General features: G+C 41.6%; 1 protein-coding gene across 5 annotated transcripts in view; it reads left to right on the top strand.

Moving 5' to 3' along the window:
• TRAPPC9 (trafficking protein particle complex subunit 9) overlaps positions 1–14,793 on the top strand; it is a 445,989-nt gene that overhangs the window by 424,770 nt on the left and 6,426 nt on the right. For all 5 annotated transcript variants that reach the window (XM_071421860.1, XM_071421859.1, XM_071421861.1 and 2 more), the window contains one exon: positions 10,798–11,021. In XM_071421860.1, coding sequence (XP_071277961.1) covers positions 10,798–11,021 — 224 coding nt within the window. The remainder of the gene's footprint in view (positions 1–10,797; positions 11,022–14,793) is intronic.

Here is a 14,793-nt window from a genome sequence, read left to right as displayed (position 1 = left end):
TATAGATATATAGATAGATATAGATATAAAATGCTAGATATAGATATCTATCTATAGATATCTCTATCTGTATGTCTATATTTATATCTATATCTATCTATATCTATATTTAATCTATCATCTATATCTACATATCTGTATATCTACATCATCTATCTATATAAATATATAGATATGTACACATGCATGTATATATGTCTGTGTTGTATGCTATAAATACATATATGGTATATGTAAAAAAAAAAGGTGAGCAGGGAGGAGGAATAGGAAAAATAATATACCAGAGTGATAGGAGAGAAGTAGTTTTGCACACAGGTTGTAGCCCACAGGTAGCAGTGAGCACAATTTGCCACCTCTGCAGCAATTATCACCAGGTTTCTGTGGTTATTGCTGTGTGACCTCAGCAATGGGTTTCTGCTGGCACAGGAAAAGTTGGGTCATTATGAGGGAATTTAGCCTGGGCTGAGCTTTACTGCCATATCTGGAAAGCTGGGAATGAGATCTATGCAAGGTGCCATGTGGACATAGCCAGGTCATGGACCTAGAGGATGATATTTGGTGCAGGGACTTCAGGAGAATAGAAAGTTTGAAGGTCTCAAAAGCAGTGATGAAGCGACTTTAATTTTTAAAGTGTATAATCCAGTTAGATCTCAGAGGAGAGCTTGGCAGTGTAGGCAGAGCAAAAAGGTCAGTTTTGGAGAAGTTCTCTAGAAAGTGGCATCAGGATTTAATCACAGGCTGTGGAGGTATGAGTCATGAGAAGATATCAAGTCAAAGTGAAAGCTGAGATTGGCAGGAAGGAATCTGATTTTATTTCTGAAATTAAGACAGGTATGGGGAAAAGGATTTCATGAAAAATTCAGGAGCTAGGTTTTGAGCATGTTCAGTTTTAGAACTAGTAAATTATTAACAGAAATACCTCCGAGAAGGGCCAAAAGTAGTTTGGTTTGATGAGTCTAGGCTTAAAGATTTCTTGTTTTCTCTAAGCTTGATTGTTATTTGAGTGTTCATATCCAATCTAGCAAGGAAAACTATGGATTTGTGTCACAGAGGATGACTGGAAACTTCCATCTACACATATCTATTACTGGAGTTCTTTTGTGCATTCAAATTGGATTTTGAGACAGGTCAGATATAGAAGCAGGATGCAATCAGAATAAAGAAGTCATAGTAGAGTTTGAGAGTTTCCAGCTTGAAGCTGCCTGGATTATTGTCTCATGGCTTAATGCAAAAGTGAAATAAACTTACATAGGGAAAATGGGAAAAAAATAAGACAATCCATTGGCAAGTGAAACAATTAAGAGTCATCAGACTGAAATATGCTGTGAGTTAAATTCAAAGAAGCTTCATGGAGAATATGTTCATTTTAGTGGGATCCCCAGGGTGTGGACATTGGGCACAAGTGGCCTGGTACCCACAGGTCACCCCTGCCCTGCACAGAGCCCCAATGTCTGTGCCTGGCCCTGTTTGATGCCCTCATTTAGCTCAGCTGGGTGCATTTCAGTCGTGGCTGGGCTAAAGGAGGCTCAGTGTCCTCCTGCTCATGTTTACACAGCCACTGAAATGTGGTAAATCATCTACCTGCCTGTTAAAGGGGGGTTATACATTATCTCGTACCAGGCTGTGCCTGATCTGCAAAGACACAAAAATTCTTATGGCCTGGATATCTCATGCAGTGTCTCATGGGCTTTTTTAAAGACAGGTATGGAAAATGAGTCACAGACCCACAATTTTTTTCTTCAAATAGTCAGTATAACTTTTTTTTTTACTTAAAGCATCTTGCACTGCTGTCTCTGTACATCTGGGCAGGGAGATACTGCTGTCTCATCTCTCCACTCACCTGCATTTGAGTTCCTTCTGCTTCAGACAGGACCTCAGAGATCTCTTCCTACAGGCCTTAAAAAAGACAATCATACTGCATGTAGGATTAGTTTAATCAGCAACTTAAAAAAAACCCAACTCCCTGTTAGGTGTTACCTCTGTAATAATCCAGAGCATCACTCTGTGCTTGTTGAATGGGTAATGCAGAAAATACTGTTTCCACTTCAAATGGTAGAAAATACAGAGGGGAAAAAAATGCACTTCCATATTGCCTAATTCCATGATATTTTGGGTAAGTAAACTGCGTGGCTGAACTCTCATATTTGACTTTGCATGCACAAAGTTGAGTGCAGCAGCCTAGTTTTGTGCCTCTGCTGTTAAATAGCATTGCTTCTCTTGTGAGCAGTTGCAGTTCACTGCCATCTCCATGGCAAACGTGCCACAATCACCACCCTTGTCACTGATTTGTAGAGCAGGTAACACTCCCTGGAGGTCTGCAATCCATCCAGTGTCTAGACTGAACCTGCTTTGAGGTTGAGACATGCTCCCAAAACAGCACAAAGTGCTATAGGCTCCTTTTTTACCATTAACTTTTGCAGCCACAAGTCAGACACTCTGACAAAGTTGGCATGAGGCTTTTGAAAATCTCTTCTACAGAGGGAGAGGTTTGTCCAACATCCATCACTGCAGAATGGCAGGAAAAAAAAGGAGAAAATTTAAAGTCTCATTAAGCAACCAGTGAGGAAAGAGGTGATTTGCTTTCAGTGAACTATAGGTTAAGCTATGTCATGGTGTGATTTTTAGGCTTGTCCTGTGCAGACCCAGAAGTTGGACTCAATGATGCTTGTGTGTTCCCTTCTAATTCAGGGTATTATATGATGCAGTTCAGTTCCTGCAGAGGTCTTGCACAAAGCTGCCAATATACCAAAACCAGTGTTATATGATACTTCCTCATAGGTTTTAGTTTTGTTTAAATGTATTATAGGGCTTTTTCCACTCTCCTTTTTTTTCCCCCACAGGGCTGCATTAGAATGCTCTGAAAGTAGTCCTGACACAGACAAGCTATAGAAATAAAGTTCTCAATAACTTAAAATAAAATGCAAATCCCAGGCTTGTGAAATTTCAAACATAAGGCACACACTGTATGCCAGCCTGACCTCCAGGCTGTATAGCAGATAATAAAAGAAATTTTATCAAACCTGCTTGTGATTAACAGACAAAAAAGGGTTGGCCCATGCTCATAAACGAGACTATTTCAGCAAGCTGGGGCCATGTCATGGAATATTTTAAAATAAGTCAAAAAGAGCTCAGGCTTACTGGAAAACACAGAGCTTTGAGCATCTTAAAATCTCAGGGATCTGCCCTTGTGCATTTAGATTAGGACTGGGCAAAAGCAGAATAAACTCTGAAGTGATTTTTCACTTGATAGCAAATTGGGCAAAGCACCAAATCACAGGTTATCTTGGCTGCCAGAGGATGAGACAAGCAGGTGCCATCCATGTGCCAGCAGTTTCTTAGGGAAGGAGAAATGTCTGTCATAAAAGGCATGTGTGAAGTAAAATAACTCCCACCAAAACCAGGGAGGTTAAACTGAACTGACACATTTCTGAAATAAATCTGTGCTTAATGTGCATTCAGGTTTTAAGATCCCAAGCAGAAGCTGGAGGCAGTCAAACCCCAGAATCACGTTCATGCTTCCCTCCTCAGCCAGCATGACCCTGTTTTTTGGAGTTAATGGAAGAAGGTTGTACCACATTTAAATGTTCATAGCCAAGATCAAGTAGTGCTAAAACTGAATGCTGGTCACATGTCTTGAAGTTTTAAATTGGACATAAACATTGCACTGATTTGGAGGAAGAAATCTTACTCAGGGCAAAGGACAAAGTTGAGGAATCCTTTTGCAAGCGAGTCCCAGGGGATGCTGCAGCATCCTCAGCCCCTTGCCATCACAGAGTTAAGAACAGACACAAACTGGGAACAATTTGGCAAGAAAGATAATGGGACCAGTTGGGATCTGTCATCAGCATACTGGGCACTGCAAAAGAGTGATTAAATAGGAAGACACGGACAATTATCAAACACTAATTGCTTATTGTTGCTAGAACTAGATTTTAAATGTGTTTTTCTTTTTAATTGCTTTTGGAGCAAAAAAAAAGTGTCCTTAATTTAATTCTAAAATGTTTGGGAATGGGAAGTCTGCCACGAACGGGGCAGCTCAGAGGTCCTGTGAAAGCAATTGCCTCTTTCACCAGCCTACATTCATGTCCAGTTATCCCATTCTCTGCCAACTTTCCTGTTTTCTGGTTCATGCTCCAATGTTGGCTGAAGGTCTCTGGGTTGATGGTACTTGCAGGAAGCTGCAATGGTTTGTTCATATCCTTTTCTGTATTTTTCATTCATCACTGTCCAAGGGCCTCGGCCCAAAGAGGAGCTGAACTCTTTAGGCCCACAGGGGGTTTGGAGAAGCAGAAGCCGAGTATGAGGGCAGTTTTTAGGACAGGACTAGCAGTGGTTGAAAAGGTGAGATATCTGTGTAGTCTGAAGCTGTTACAACACAAACATCTGTATACCTCTGTGCTCTGGTACTGCTGACTGCAGGGAAGTTCGGCAGGGGCTGGGTTTGCCTCACTGTTGTGTCAGTATAGCAATGAATGAATATGAGGATGTTATTCCAAATTAAGATGTTCAGGTTTGGTGCAGGGAGCAGGTCCAAATCATAGACAGAAGGTTTAATGCAAGTATCTAAGAGGGTCTTGTGTTATTAAATAATCATTCAGCATTTTCCTGATGAAAGTGACAGGGAGCACAGTTTCTATATTCATAGAAATATCTTTTGTATGGATGTATTCAGCTCTGAAAGGGCTGCAGGACCTCATCATGCACAAATGAATGTAACCAAATCTGCCTCTCTGTGCAAATAATTTGCAGGAATGGTTTGGAAAATGAAAGGAAACTGCTCCACTCTAGGGAGAACAAGTGCAAAGAGGGAAAACAGAAACAGTGTTTAGGTTCATACTTTAGAGGAAAAGAGGAAAATCCAGGGGTCCTGTTGTCTCAAAAGAATGCCACATGCCACCTGCTCCTCTGAGCTGCCCCAAAAACCAGGCTGATAAATCTGTTGCTGACTTGACACAGAGCATGAGGGGAGGGATGGGAAACTTGCTTGTGTGGAGACTGCTCTGAACAGAGAGTTTGCCTGTAGTACAGATTTTTTCCTCCTTTCTGATCTTTTCTTGCAGCTGCATAAAATGTAAGGTCAGAAATTGAGAGAATTGATTAAACTAAACCTATTTCTGAATAAATGGTGTCAAAAAGAATTCCCTTTTCAGTGTTAAGCTTCTTGCAAAGTCCTGAACAAATACTCTTGCAAAAAAGGTTAAGGAAAAAAAGAAATATAGAAAGTTGTTCCAGACATCATGGCTGGCCTTTTCTGTGTTCTTTTAAGGCAATTAGAAGGAAAGCTGGCCTGGGCAAACATTTAAATCAGCATTTTAGATTTTTTGAGCACAGCAAAACTGAATCATTCCATGAGATCTTCATTGCAGCAGCTCTAGCATGGGCTCTGGGTCTTTGGCTTTCCTCCATCAAAGTACCTGATGGACATTATCCAGAAATGCCAGTGATGCTGCTGCTCCTCTCCCCTCCCCAGGCCATGGCTCTCCTGGTCCACAGACCAAGATGAGTTAAATTAGAATTTTTTAATTAACAATTGCAATGGTTGATTGACAGAGTACCCTAACTATAACAGCAAAGCTAGGCAAGACTTGATTTTCTTGATTTTCTGGTTTTTCTTTTATGTGAGCAGTTTTTACTCATCTGGGCATCTCATGCCTTGAGATTTATTGGCCAAAGTGTTTGTGCAAAGCCATTCCTCTGTGAGGTGTTTGCTCAGAGTCCTCAGGGCTGCAGAGAATGGCAGAGGCCAATGCAAGTGCATCAGCTGGGGACTCAGCATCCAGTTTAAAGGGAAATATCCAATGGACATTTCTCCATCCCTCCCCTGTAAAGATCAGCAAAACCACTCTGCCTTTCTCTGCAGCCTGTTTTGTTTTAAACCAGCTCAAAAATGAGTGAGGAGAGAAAACATTGCTGGAATATGCATTTCCACTGGGATTAAATGTATTTGTATGTGGCTTTCCAAAATTAAACTTGGACAGCGGCAAAGAGGGACTTGGGTGTGAAAATGCAATTAACCATGACTCAGGACTCTTGATAAACAGGGGGACCAATGAGTTCTTGCATGGGAGCTTGACAAAGTGGCAAGAACAACTTACTGTGTGTTAATATGAGCAGAGTAAATAACAAAAAATGTTATTAATGTTTGGTGTTCAGTTCCAAGCAGCTCCTTTGGGTGATGTAGACACAAGTGCACCTGGCAGGTGATGGTAAATGATATTTTTCTTGTGGAATAGTCATTGTCTTTCTGATAGTAACATTCATTCTCTTTTCTTGAGAGTTATGAAGTCCTGAAAGACATTATAAGAATACTGATGTATTAGTTTTACATAATGGTCTCTCACAGACTTCCTGTGGTGGTAATAAGCATCACCCATCAGCTGGGCCATGAAGCAGCTTTTCCATCTTAAAGATTAATTCATTGGGATCCTAAAAGGCTTGGCAAAGGCTGTCAATGAAAAAGCAAGGCTTCCTAATCACCCTTCTCAGTGGTTGTAGCAGCCTCATCCTCCACCTTCTAAAATGTTTTGGATAACATTTTCTCCCTTGATACAAGAATCACTTAGGGAAGGTCCTGGAGGGAAAAGAGAATGGCCCTGTGCCTGTTCATTAATGTGTGGCAGAGACAATGCCTGTCCTTTTTTCATGGCTGTCAGGCACTGCAGGGTAATTTTGACACCCAAGGATGCCAACACAAGTGGGCATTGTAGGTAAATGAGGAGGAAAAGGGGTGGGGAGGACAGCATTCTGTTGGTCTATTGCATTACTTCAAAAATGATTTAACTTTTAATTAAAGGAGTTTGGGAGATTGCTAGGTGTTTATGCTTCCCCCCCTTCTGTCATCCAGGTTTTATGCTGCCACTTTTAAAATACAATTTATAAATGCAGTTGGAACTCAACTTGGTCCTTCTAATTTTCTCAAGCGCTGTTTCTCTCATATCTGAATCTTCGTAGGATGGAGATACAGCCATGACTGATTTCTGTGCTAGTGACTGCATCTTCTGATTCAGAGCTCCTGTACTCTGAAGCCAGTAATGATTCACTCTCACAGCAGTGGTGTGAGCAGTCTCAGCTTTTATATGCCATCTGTGAGAGGGAGCTGAATCTGCAGAAACGGGACCCTGTGCACATGGCTTTTCCTCTGCTCATGGATGAAAATATTAAAGCAAATCCGTCTGGTCCATGAGATGTTTTCTGTGTCAGGAAGGGAGTGCAGCTGCCTGTCAAACCAAGCTGTTCTCCCTGATGAAAGGGGGCTGTTTTTAAACACTCCTTTCCATAGTATTTTGCACGCCAGCCATGTGTGCTCTCTCATCTGACATCTCATTGAGATCCTTGGCTCTGGTACTGCAGGAGGGGAGTGTGTTCTGGGAAGGAAGGAAATTATCTCTCAATATGTACACAAACACATGTGTGCACACACACACACTTTTAAATCAATCTAAAAGAATGGAAATTTTTTATTTTATTTTTTTAGGAATGAGGAAAAAAAATAATCTGGTTGAGCCAGACTTAAATGCTTCCCTTGTGTTTGGATTTTCTATTTTCTCATGAAGATATTAGAAAGAAATGCTCTGAGCTATTATTAGATACAAAGGTAGAGATAGAGGGCAAAGGGTTCATTTACAATTCCTACAGCAGACCATTGAAGCTAAGAGGCAATTGATGAGCAGCTTGAAAATATAGATTCATCCACTAAGCTTAGGGAGTATTTCCAAAGGTTTGTGCTGGTCTGGGGATCTAACCCTTTATACAGCAGTAAAACCCACTGGGTGCAGGAAGCAGAAAACAAGTGGGTTGTTGTTTTTGGGTTTTTTTTTTAGTTAATGAAAGGAGTCACCTTGCAGGGAGAAGCTTGGAAACATGAACTGATGTAAAGTAATGAATTGATATAAATGCACTGCTTTTGAAGGAAGCAACTGGACTTCAGCTCTGTGCCAGGACATGGGGAAGCATCAAGGTTATCCACAAACACACATTCTTTGTGTTTTGGTGTCGGAGCCGAGGACATTCCTCTGGCTGCTCTGGATGATTTGAGACCCTGGCAAGAGGCTCAAAGATTCACAAGCCACAAGAGTTTGAGTAGAATGATAGTTAAAATTAACTATCACAGGGTGAAAAAGCAGAATTTTGGGGATTTAGAATGGGGGTTCAAGAAGTAAAATGGAGGAATCTGGACATGTCCTGTCCTTCTTCTTGTCCTTCATCTTCTGCTGTGATGGTGACACTTTTTGATTGGTTTAGAATGGAGACAGACTGTCTAACATAGGTGATAGGTATTGGAAAATTGTTGTAAATAAAGTACACATAGTTCTTAGTATAAAAAATAACATAACACCACCCGAAGGGCAAGTGCTGTGCCACAACCTGACCTGCAGGACAGATCCCAGCAGGTCAGAGAAAGAATGTAATAGATAAGAAAAAATAAACAACCTTGAAAGCGGGACTGAGGAATCTCGATGACTTCTTCGGTCGTGGGGCTGGGAAAAAGAGACTTTCTGACACCTCAGGGTCATCCCAACCACAGAAACCTGAGATTTTGGGAAACCCAAGTCAGTTAATCCCTGATAATGGGATACCATTATAACCACTACTTCACCACTATGATCTTAGGGCAAAACTGCGAGAAGCAGATTGATCATGTTGGGCAGGACAGCCATGGCATTAGAGTGTGCTGCTGCAGGAGAAATCCAATGCCATAAAGGTTTTCTGTCCCTTCCCTAAATGCAGTGGTGATTATCACTTCCTTTCAGAGAATCACAGAGATGGGCAGGGACCTCTGGAAATCACTGTGGTCCCATCCCTGTTCAAGCAGGGCCACCTAAAGCCACTTGCCATGGACCATGTGCAGATGGGTTTTGAGAATCTCCAGGGATGGAGACTCCACAGCCTCCCTGGGCAATCTGTGCCAGTGCTGGGCCACCTTCACAGGAAAGAAATTATTTCCTGGTGGTCAGAGGGAAGCTCCTGTGTTTCAGTGTGTGCACACTGATCCTGCCATTGGGCAGCACTGAGTGAAAGTGCCTGGCTCTGTCCTCTCACCTCCCTCCAGGTGTTCATCTGCACTGCTGAGATTCCCTGGAGTCTTCCCCAGCCTGAGCAGTGCCCATGCTCACATCCTGTCCTCATGGGAGGGATGCTCCAGTCCCTTAATCCTCCTCATCACCCTGCATTGGAATCTCTCCAGTGTGTCCCTGTCTCTCTTGTAATGAGGAGACAGACCTGGACACAGCACTCCAGGACTCCTCAACAGTGTTCTTATTGTCAAAAAAAAAAAAAAAAAGAGAGAAAGGAAATTTTGGAACAGGGGCTGTTCCAACTGGGACACCAACACTGGTTTTCGATAGCTTCAGCTTGAACACTGAAGGGTTTTTGTTGTGCTCTTTCTGCCAAACCTCTTGTATCTGATACTGCTGCATTTGGGCAGCTCTGGTCGAGGAGAGGTTTTCATCTGGCTATCTTAGCTTTGCTGGCCTGACCTCTGGAATAAATGTTCCTTTCTGAACTTTTTTCTTTTTTGGCAGTAATTTTAGTTTGTTTTTTATCCAGTGCCTGTGTTGAGGCTTGTTCAGTTTGCAAGGCTAAAGGGCATCACAAGAGCATGCATCATTTTGCACTTTTTGTCCAAGGCAACAAAACAAAACTAAGTTAAAAAAATCATTTTGGCGTATTTTTTTTTTTCTATGAAAACTCCTGAAGCATAAAAATAGTGTCTTTCCTTGAAGAGGGGATATTACTAATGTAAATCCAATGCAGAGGAATAGTATGATGTATGTCAAAAGGCAAGCATCCAAGGAGGAGCAGGAGTGATGGAAATGCCTCATGGGCATACGAGATTGTGGGGATAGGTATTCACAGAAAGGATGCTTTCTTACATGTGCCCAGGGCTTTCTCTTATCTCTGAACATGAACCCATAGTGAAATAGAAATGTTCCTGTATTAATAGTGCATTGGAGATAACCCTCATCTGAAAAATACAGTAATACTGCACAACTGGGAACCCTTTCAGAGCAGGGAATTGGACTGGCAATTTCATAGTGTGTTGGTAATGAAACATTTTGGTTCTGTATAAGCAAATGGGCAAGGTTAATGGACACATTACTCTGGCTGTCATTGTCCCAGCAGTAACCAATTTAGAGGCTTTATATTTTCTGCTGTCCCAGTAAGGGAAAGAAAAGTAGAAAATTAAAAATAGAAATCCCAGAGTGATTTAAAGTGCAAAGAGTGAACAAGCTTGTAGTACTTCAGTATAATTTTAAAATCCCTCTTTTCCTTATAATCAGTATTTTAATTTATGTATTACATTGCAAATTCTGCCAATGTCTGTCCTGCTCCAAAAGCTCACCTCCACACAGAAGGATTTATTCTGGCTGTAACACATGAACATGAGCCTCCAGCCCTGGATCTCTCTAGCTGTTGTTTGTATTGATGGTTCCTGTTTGTATTTCCCTTCACCTTGTGCTGTTGATTTGCAGAACCATGAGAAATGGTCTGTGGCTTTGGCCTTCAAGGGAGGAGGTTAAAAAAATATCTTCTGGTGCCTGTGTATATATCATAATTGGGGTTTTTTCATAGCTCTTTCAACATCTTTGGACAGATATCAGCCCCTCATGAGCTGGTTTTTCTCAAGCAGGTGCCCTGTACAACAGCACAGCGCTGGGTTTTCTCCCCCAGAATTAACTGTCCCACACTCCTGGTTTCATTGAGGTTACTTTTTTCATGTTGAGCCTCCTGCCAACATTAATACAGTTTCTGAAGCAGGTGTCCAGCCTAATGAGGACTCGTTTCCTTGCCTTGCAGACATCCTGGTTGATGGCAAGGTCTGTGACTGCGACGTCGTGGTGACCTGCCAGGTGGGGGACCCTGTCCCCCTGCAGGTGAAGTTGACCAACTGGAGCAAGCACAGCGTGGGGCCCTTTGCTCTGACCATGATGCCCTACCAGGATTACCAGAATGGGGTGCACAACTATGAGCTGCAGGATGCCATCACCTTCGTGGGCTCCAACACCTTCCACATCGACGCCGTGAGTTCTTTGGTCACAAGTATCAGCATTTTGAGTGATGTGCATTTGAAAGGGGCTTCATTGCTCTACTGTGCATTTTAAAGCAGATTAATATTTGGAAATACCCACGATTATGGCAGCTATTGCTAACAGTGCTGCTGCATGCATCTGGAATAGTCTCTGAAATGGTTTAAGACTGCAATTTCTTACCATGTAAACCACTAGGAAATTATCAGAGGCAGCAATTTCTGGTCACTCCAGATCTGGCTGAATGTGAATGGGTAACCCTAGATTGAATGTTCAATACCATATTGCCAGTCCCCTGAGTCTCCCAGCACAGCCTGCAGTAATAGATTTTAAATAACTTTTTTTTTTTCTTCAGTCCATAAGAAACATTCCCCAGGCTGAGCCAAGGAACTCAGCAAATCAGTTCTAGTCAGGTCCTGAGGAAACACAACAGACTGCAAAAAGAAAATGCTAAGCATTAATGGCCAATCTGATGAGCTGGTTCATTTCCTGGATGCTTAGCATACTGTTATAAAACCATAAAGAAATGCATAAAATGAGGCAAAAAAAAGGAAAAAAAAGCCCCTTTTTAAAACAATTGAGATTATGATTTTTCTCTCAATTTCTCTAGAAAATTCAAGTCTGGGAGCTTTTTGCTTCTAAGGCGAGAAAAATACAGATAACACTACTCTCTCCCACATCCTTCCCCCCCAAAAATACAACAACAAAATACCTGGAATGAAAATTTGCAGGCAATGCTGCAGAATGGAATGAGCAGCATTTCTGATAACTCATGAAATAAACATGAAGAATGGCATGTTTGGGATTGTGCTTAGGACCTTTGTTTAGGTCAGCTCTTCAGATTGGTAATAAAATGTACCTGTCAAAATTAAATATATAAGTGAACTTTAGTTAGAAAGAAATGAAAGGTTAATCACAGAGATAGTCACCATGCATATTTTTCAATTACGCATCACAGAAGAAAATATTTCTAAAAGCTAATGAGCATGAAATATACCACAGCTCGATTTTTAATGGGGGCTAACTGCATTCTTGTAGCTGAATAATTTAAATATGCCAACAGAAATCATCCAGGGATGGCTTTCTTTGACTCTGGTTCTGAAAATGTGGAGTTTTTAATCAGAGTGGTGGTGTTTGGATGCCCAGCTGCCAAAGGGCCTGACCCTCCAGGCTAATGAGGGAAAAGGGAGATGTCAGTGTGATGTATTCTTACCTTCTGATTGAGTCTCCTATGGGGCAAAAAGTCAGGAGGTCACGTCTCTGGTGCCTGCCCAGGCAGCCTTCTCATACGTTCTGGTCCCTGCCTTTGCCCCATTGCTCAGGAGTTTGACATTTCTCCTGTAAACACAATCCCCAAGAAGTTAAAAATAGAATTGTTTTCTGCTGCTTGTCCTCCTTTCCATACAAAAAGGTGAAATGAACAAAATGTCGACTCTTAGACAAGAAGTGTTACATTTCACTGTGTGTGGTGTTGACGCCACACAGGCTCCAAGGGAAAGTGCTTGGTCACCTTCTTTGGGGTGTAGAGCCTTGATTGTGGAAGAAAATCCTTTATGTCTGCCAGAGGCCATTTCTCCCCTCATAATGACTAATTTAGAATAAATTTCAGAAAGTTCCACCTGTTTGGGGGGGATGAGAAGTCCTGGTTTGTGCATTTGATGCTTTGGGGAAGAACCACCATGCTCAGAATTGTGCTTTTGCTCTGAATTTGGCCAAAAGCCAGACAGGAGCTGGTTAAAAAAACCAAAGAAGCTCATAGCTGGGTGAGATGAAAGACAAAGAGAGTTTCTCTTTTTTATAAACAAAAGTTGAGATAGTGGACCAGATTCCCTGCTGGTTTTCAACTCAGTGCTGCTGTATGGAAGCTGTTAAAAATGTCCCCATCATTTTTTTAACCTGAGGTCATGGGCACTTGGCTATTTTTCTTGTTTAGTGGAAGTGGCTTGAGGTGCTGCCCTTTCCCAGCTGCTTGTGAAAGATGCTCCCCTCTCCCCCTGCAGGCCCATCAGGACAGATGCTGTGAGAACTTGTTTTTGTGCAAAGTTGTCCAGTTTAGCAAAAACCACATTGGTCAGCAGTTTAGGTTAATTGGGCTGACTTCACACTGACACTGGCCCAGGGATGCTGACATGATTTATTGCAGGGCTGAGCTGGGTGGGAGGAAGGATGGAGAATCAGGTCTGGTTTGGTGTATCACTGGTGCGTGGTCAAGAAGGAGTGGGAGCATCAGGTATTGCAGCAAGGGCAGATACTCCTCACACCCTGAAAATTCACTCTGCTGTCATGCAGAAACTTCATTATTGGTACAAAAAAAAAACCCCAACAGATCCCTCTGCCTTCCTAAATGTTAAGTCTCATGCTCAAAATTCACTGTTATTTTTGATTCCAGACTAAAAAGTCTCAAAGCAGTTTCTGCTGCTACCTGGAAGACAAGGGACATATATGGGAATTTTCAGGATGCACGTGCTGCTTTGCAGTGTGAATATAAATTGTTGAAAGGGTAAAAGTCGCACAATTTTGTATTTCCCTTTTTTGTGGCTTGAAGTCAAAGTTAGAAGATTTATCTTGGAAGTAATGTAGTGATGCTTATTCACCTCTTTGTGCTTTTACCTCAGTTCGATGCAGCAGCCTGGGTTTGTGTCACAAAGTCTCTGCTGGATATGATACTTCAAAAAGCAAAGTCTTTTCTGGAAAATTTTTGAAGGATATTGAGTTATTTCCATGCATTTTAAATTAAGTAAAGTCTGCATTTTTAAGGAAAACTTCTAATTTGGCTAACCTTATTTTTCTCTGTATTTGACAGAAAAAGTGACTTTCTCCATTATGACTTAAATATTTACCTTTTTTTATTCAGTGGGTGATTTTGAAACACGAGTTAACATGGTGGAACTTACCCATTAAAATACAGTGGATTTATTTTTTTATGTTGCTTCACAACATAAAGTTTATCTTTTGCTCTGTTATTAAATTTTCTTAGTTCTTACCTCTGATTTTTGTTGAATAATTAGTTGATCAGACAGAGTTGTTTTTTTGCCAAATTGAAACCAAAAATATTGCCTTCTGCGGAGAACCCTGTAACTCTCAACAATTCATCCTCTCTTGTTGTCCCTGCTTGTGCCATCACTTATCTTCAAGCAGGATTTTTTCCTGTGTGTGTTATCACACACAAGCTCAAGCGATTGGTAGTGGGAGATGAGGAGAAATTCATTAGTAGATGGTCATTTTGAATCAGCTCAGAAGCCATGGTGAACATTTGCTCACTTCTGGCAGGTCCTCTGTGGCCCATCTGGAACAAATTATTTTTCTTGGCACTGTTTTATTCACACTGTAAACTCTTTGGGGCAGCAAGCAGTAGCTGGCACCAGCCCTAATCTCCAACTGAGCTCCCTAAGTACTACAGCAGTATAAATAAGTAGTAATTAGTTCTAAGCAATCACAGTCCCACATGGTAGCCTAAATCAGGGAAGGATTAGGATGCAGCTAGAAACTTAATTTTTCTTCTATCTTGGTGGAACAAAGGACTAATGTGGACTTTTTTCCCTTGATTTTCTTTCGATCGTTATTTTCTGAGGTACAAGCTGCTCATCTTTGTTTCCATGAATGGTGGAATTTCAATAAAACCTATTTTAACTCTGCCCTGGCTCAGGAATGTCAGCATCCTGATGAATGATTCAGCAGACACACAGGCACAGGTCTGGGCATGGCACACCAGAGCTGTGTGCTGCTGGGCTGGAGGACAACACGAATTCGGTCTGGCTCAGGCAGG

This window comes from Agelaius tricolor, unplaced genomic scaffold, assembly GCF_023055355.1.
Source record: "Agelaius tricolor isolate 1412-34295 unplaced genomic scaffold, bAgeTri1.0.p SCAF_2, whole genome shotgun sequence".
Classification (NCBI taxonomy): domain Eukaryota; kingdom Metazoa; phylum Chordata; class Aves; order Passeriformes; family Icteridae; genus Agelaius; species Agelaius tricolor.
The sequence above is the reverse complement of the archived record's forward strand: the minus strand, read 5'-3'. Positions and strand labels throughout refer to the sequence as shown.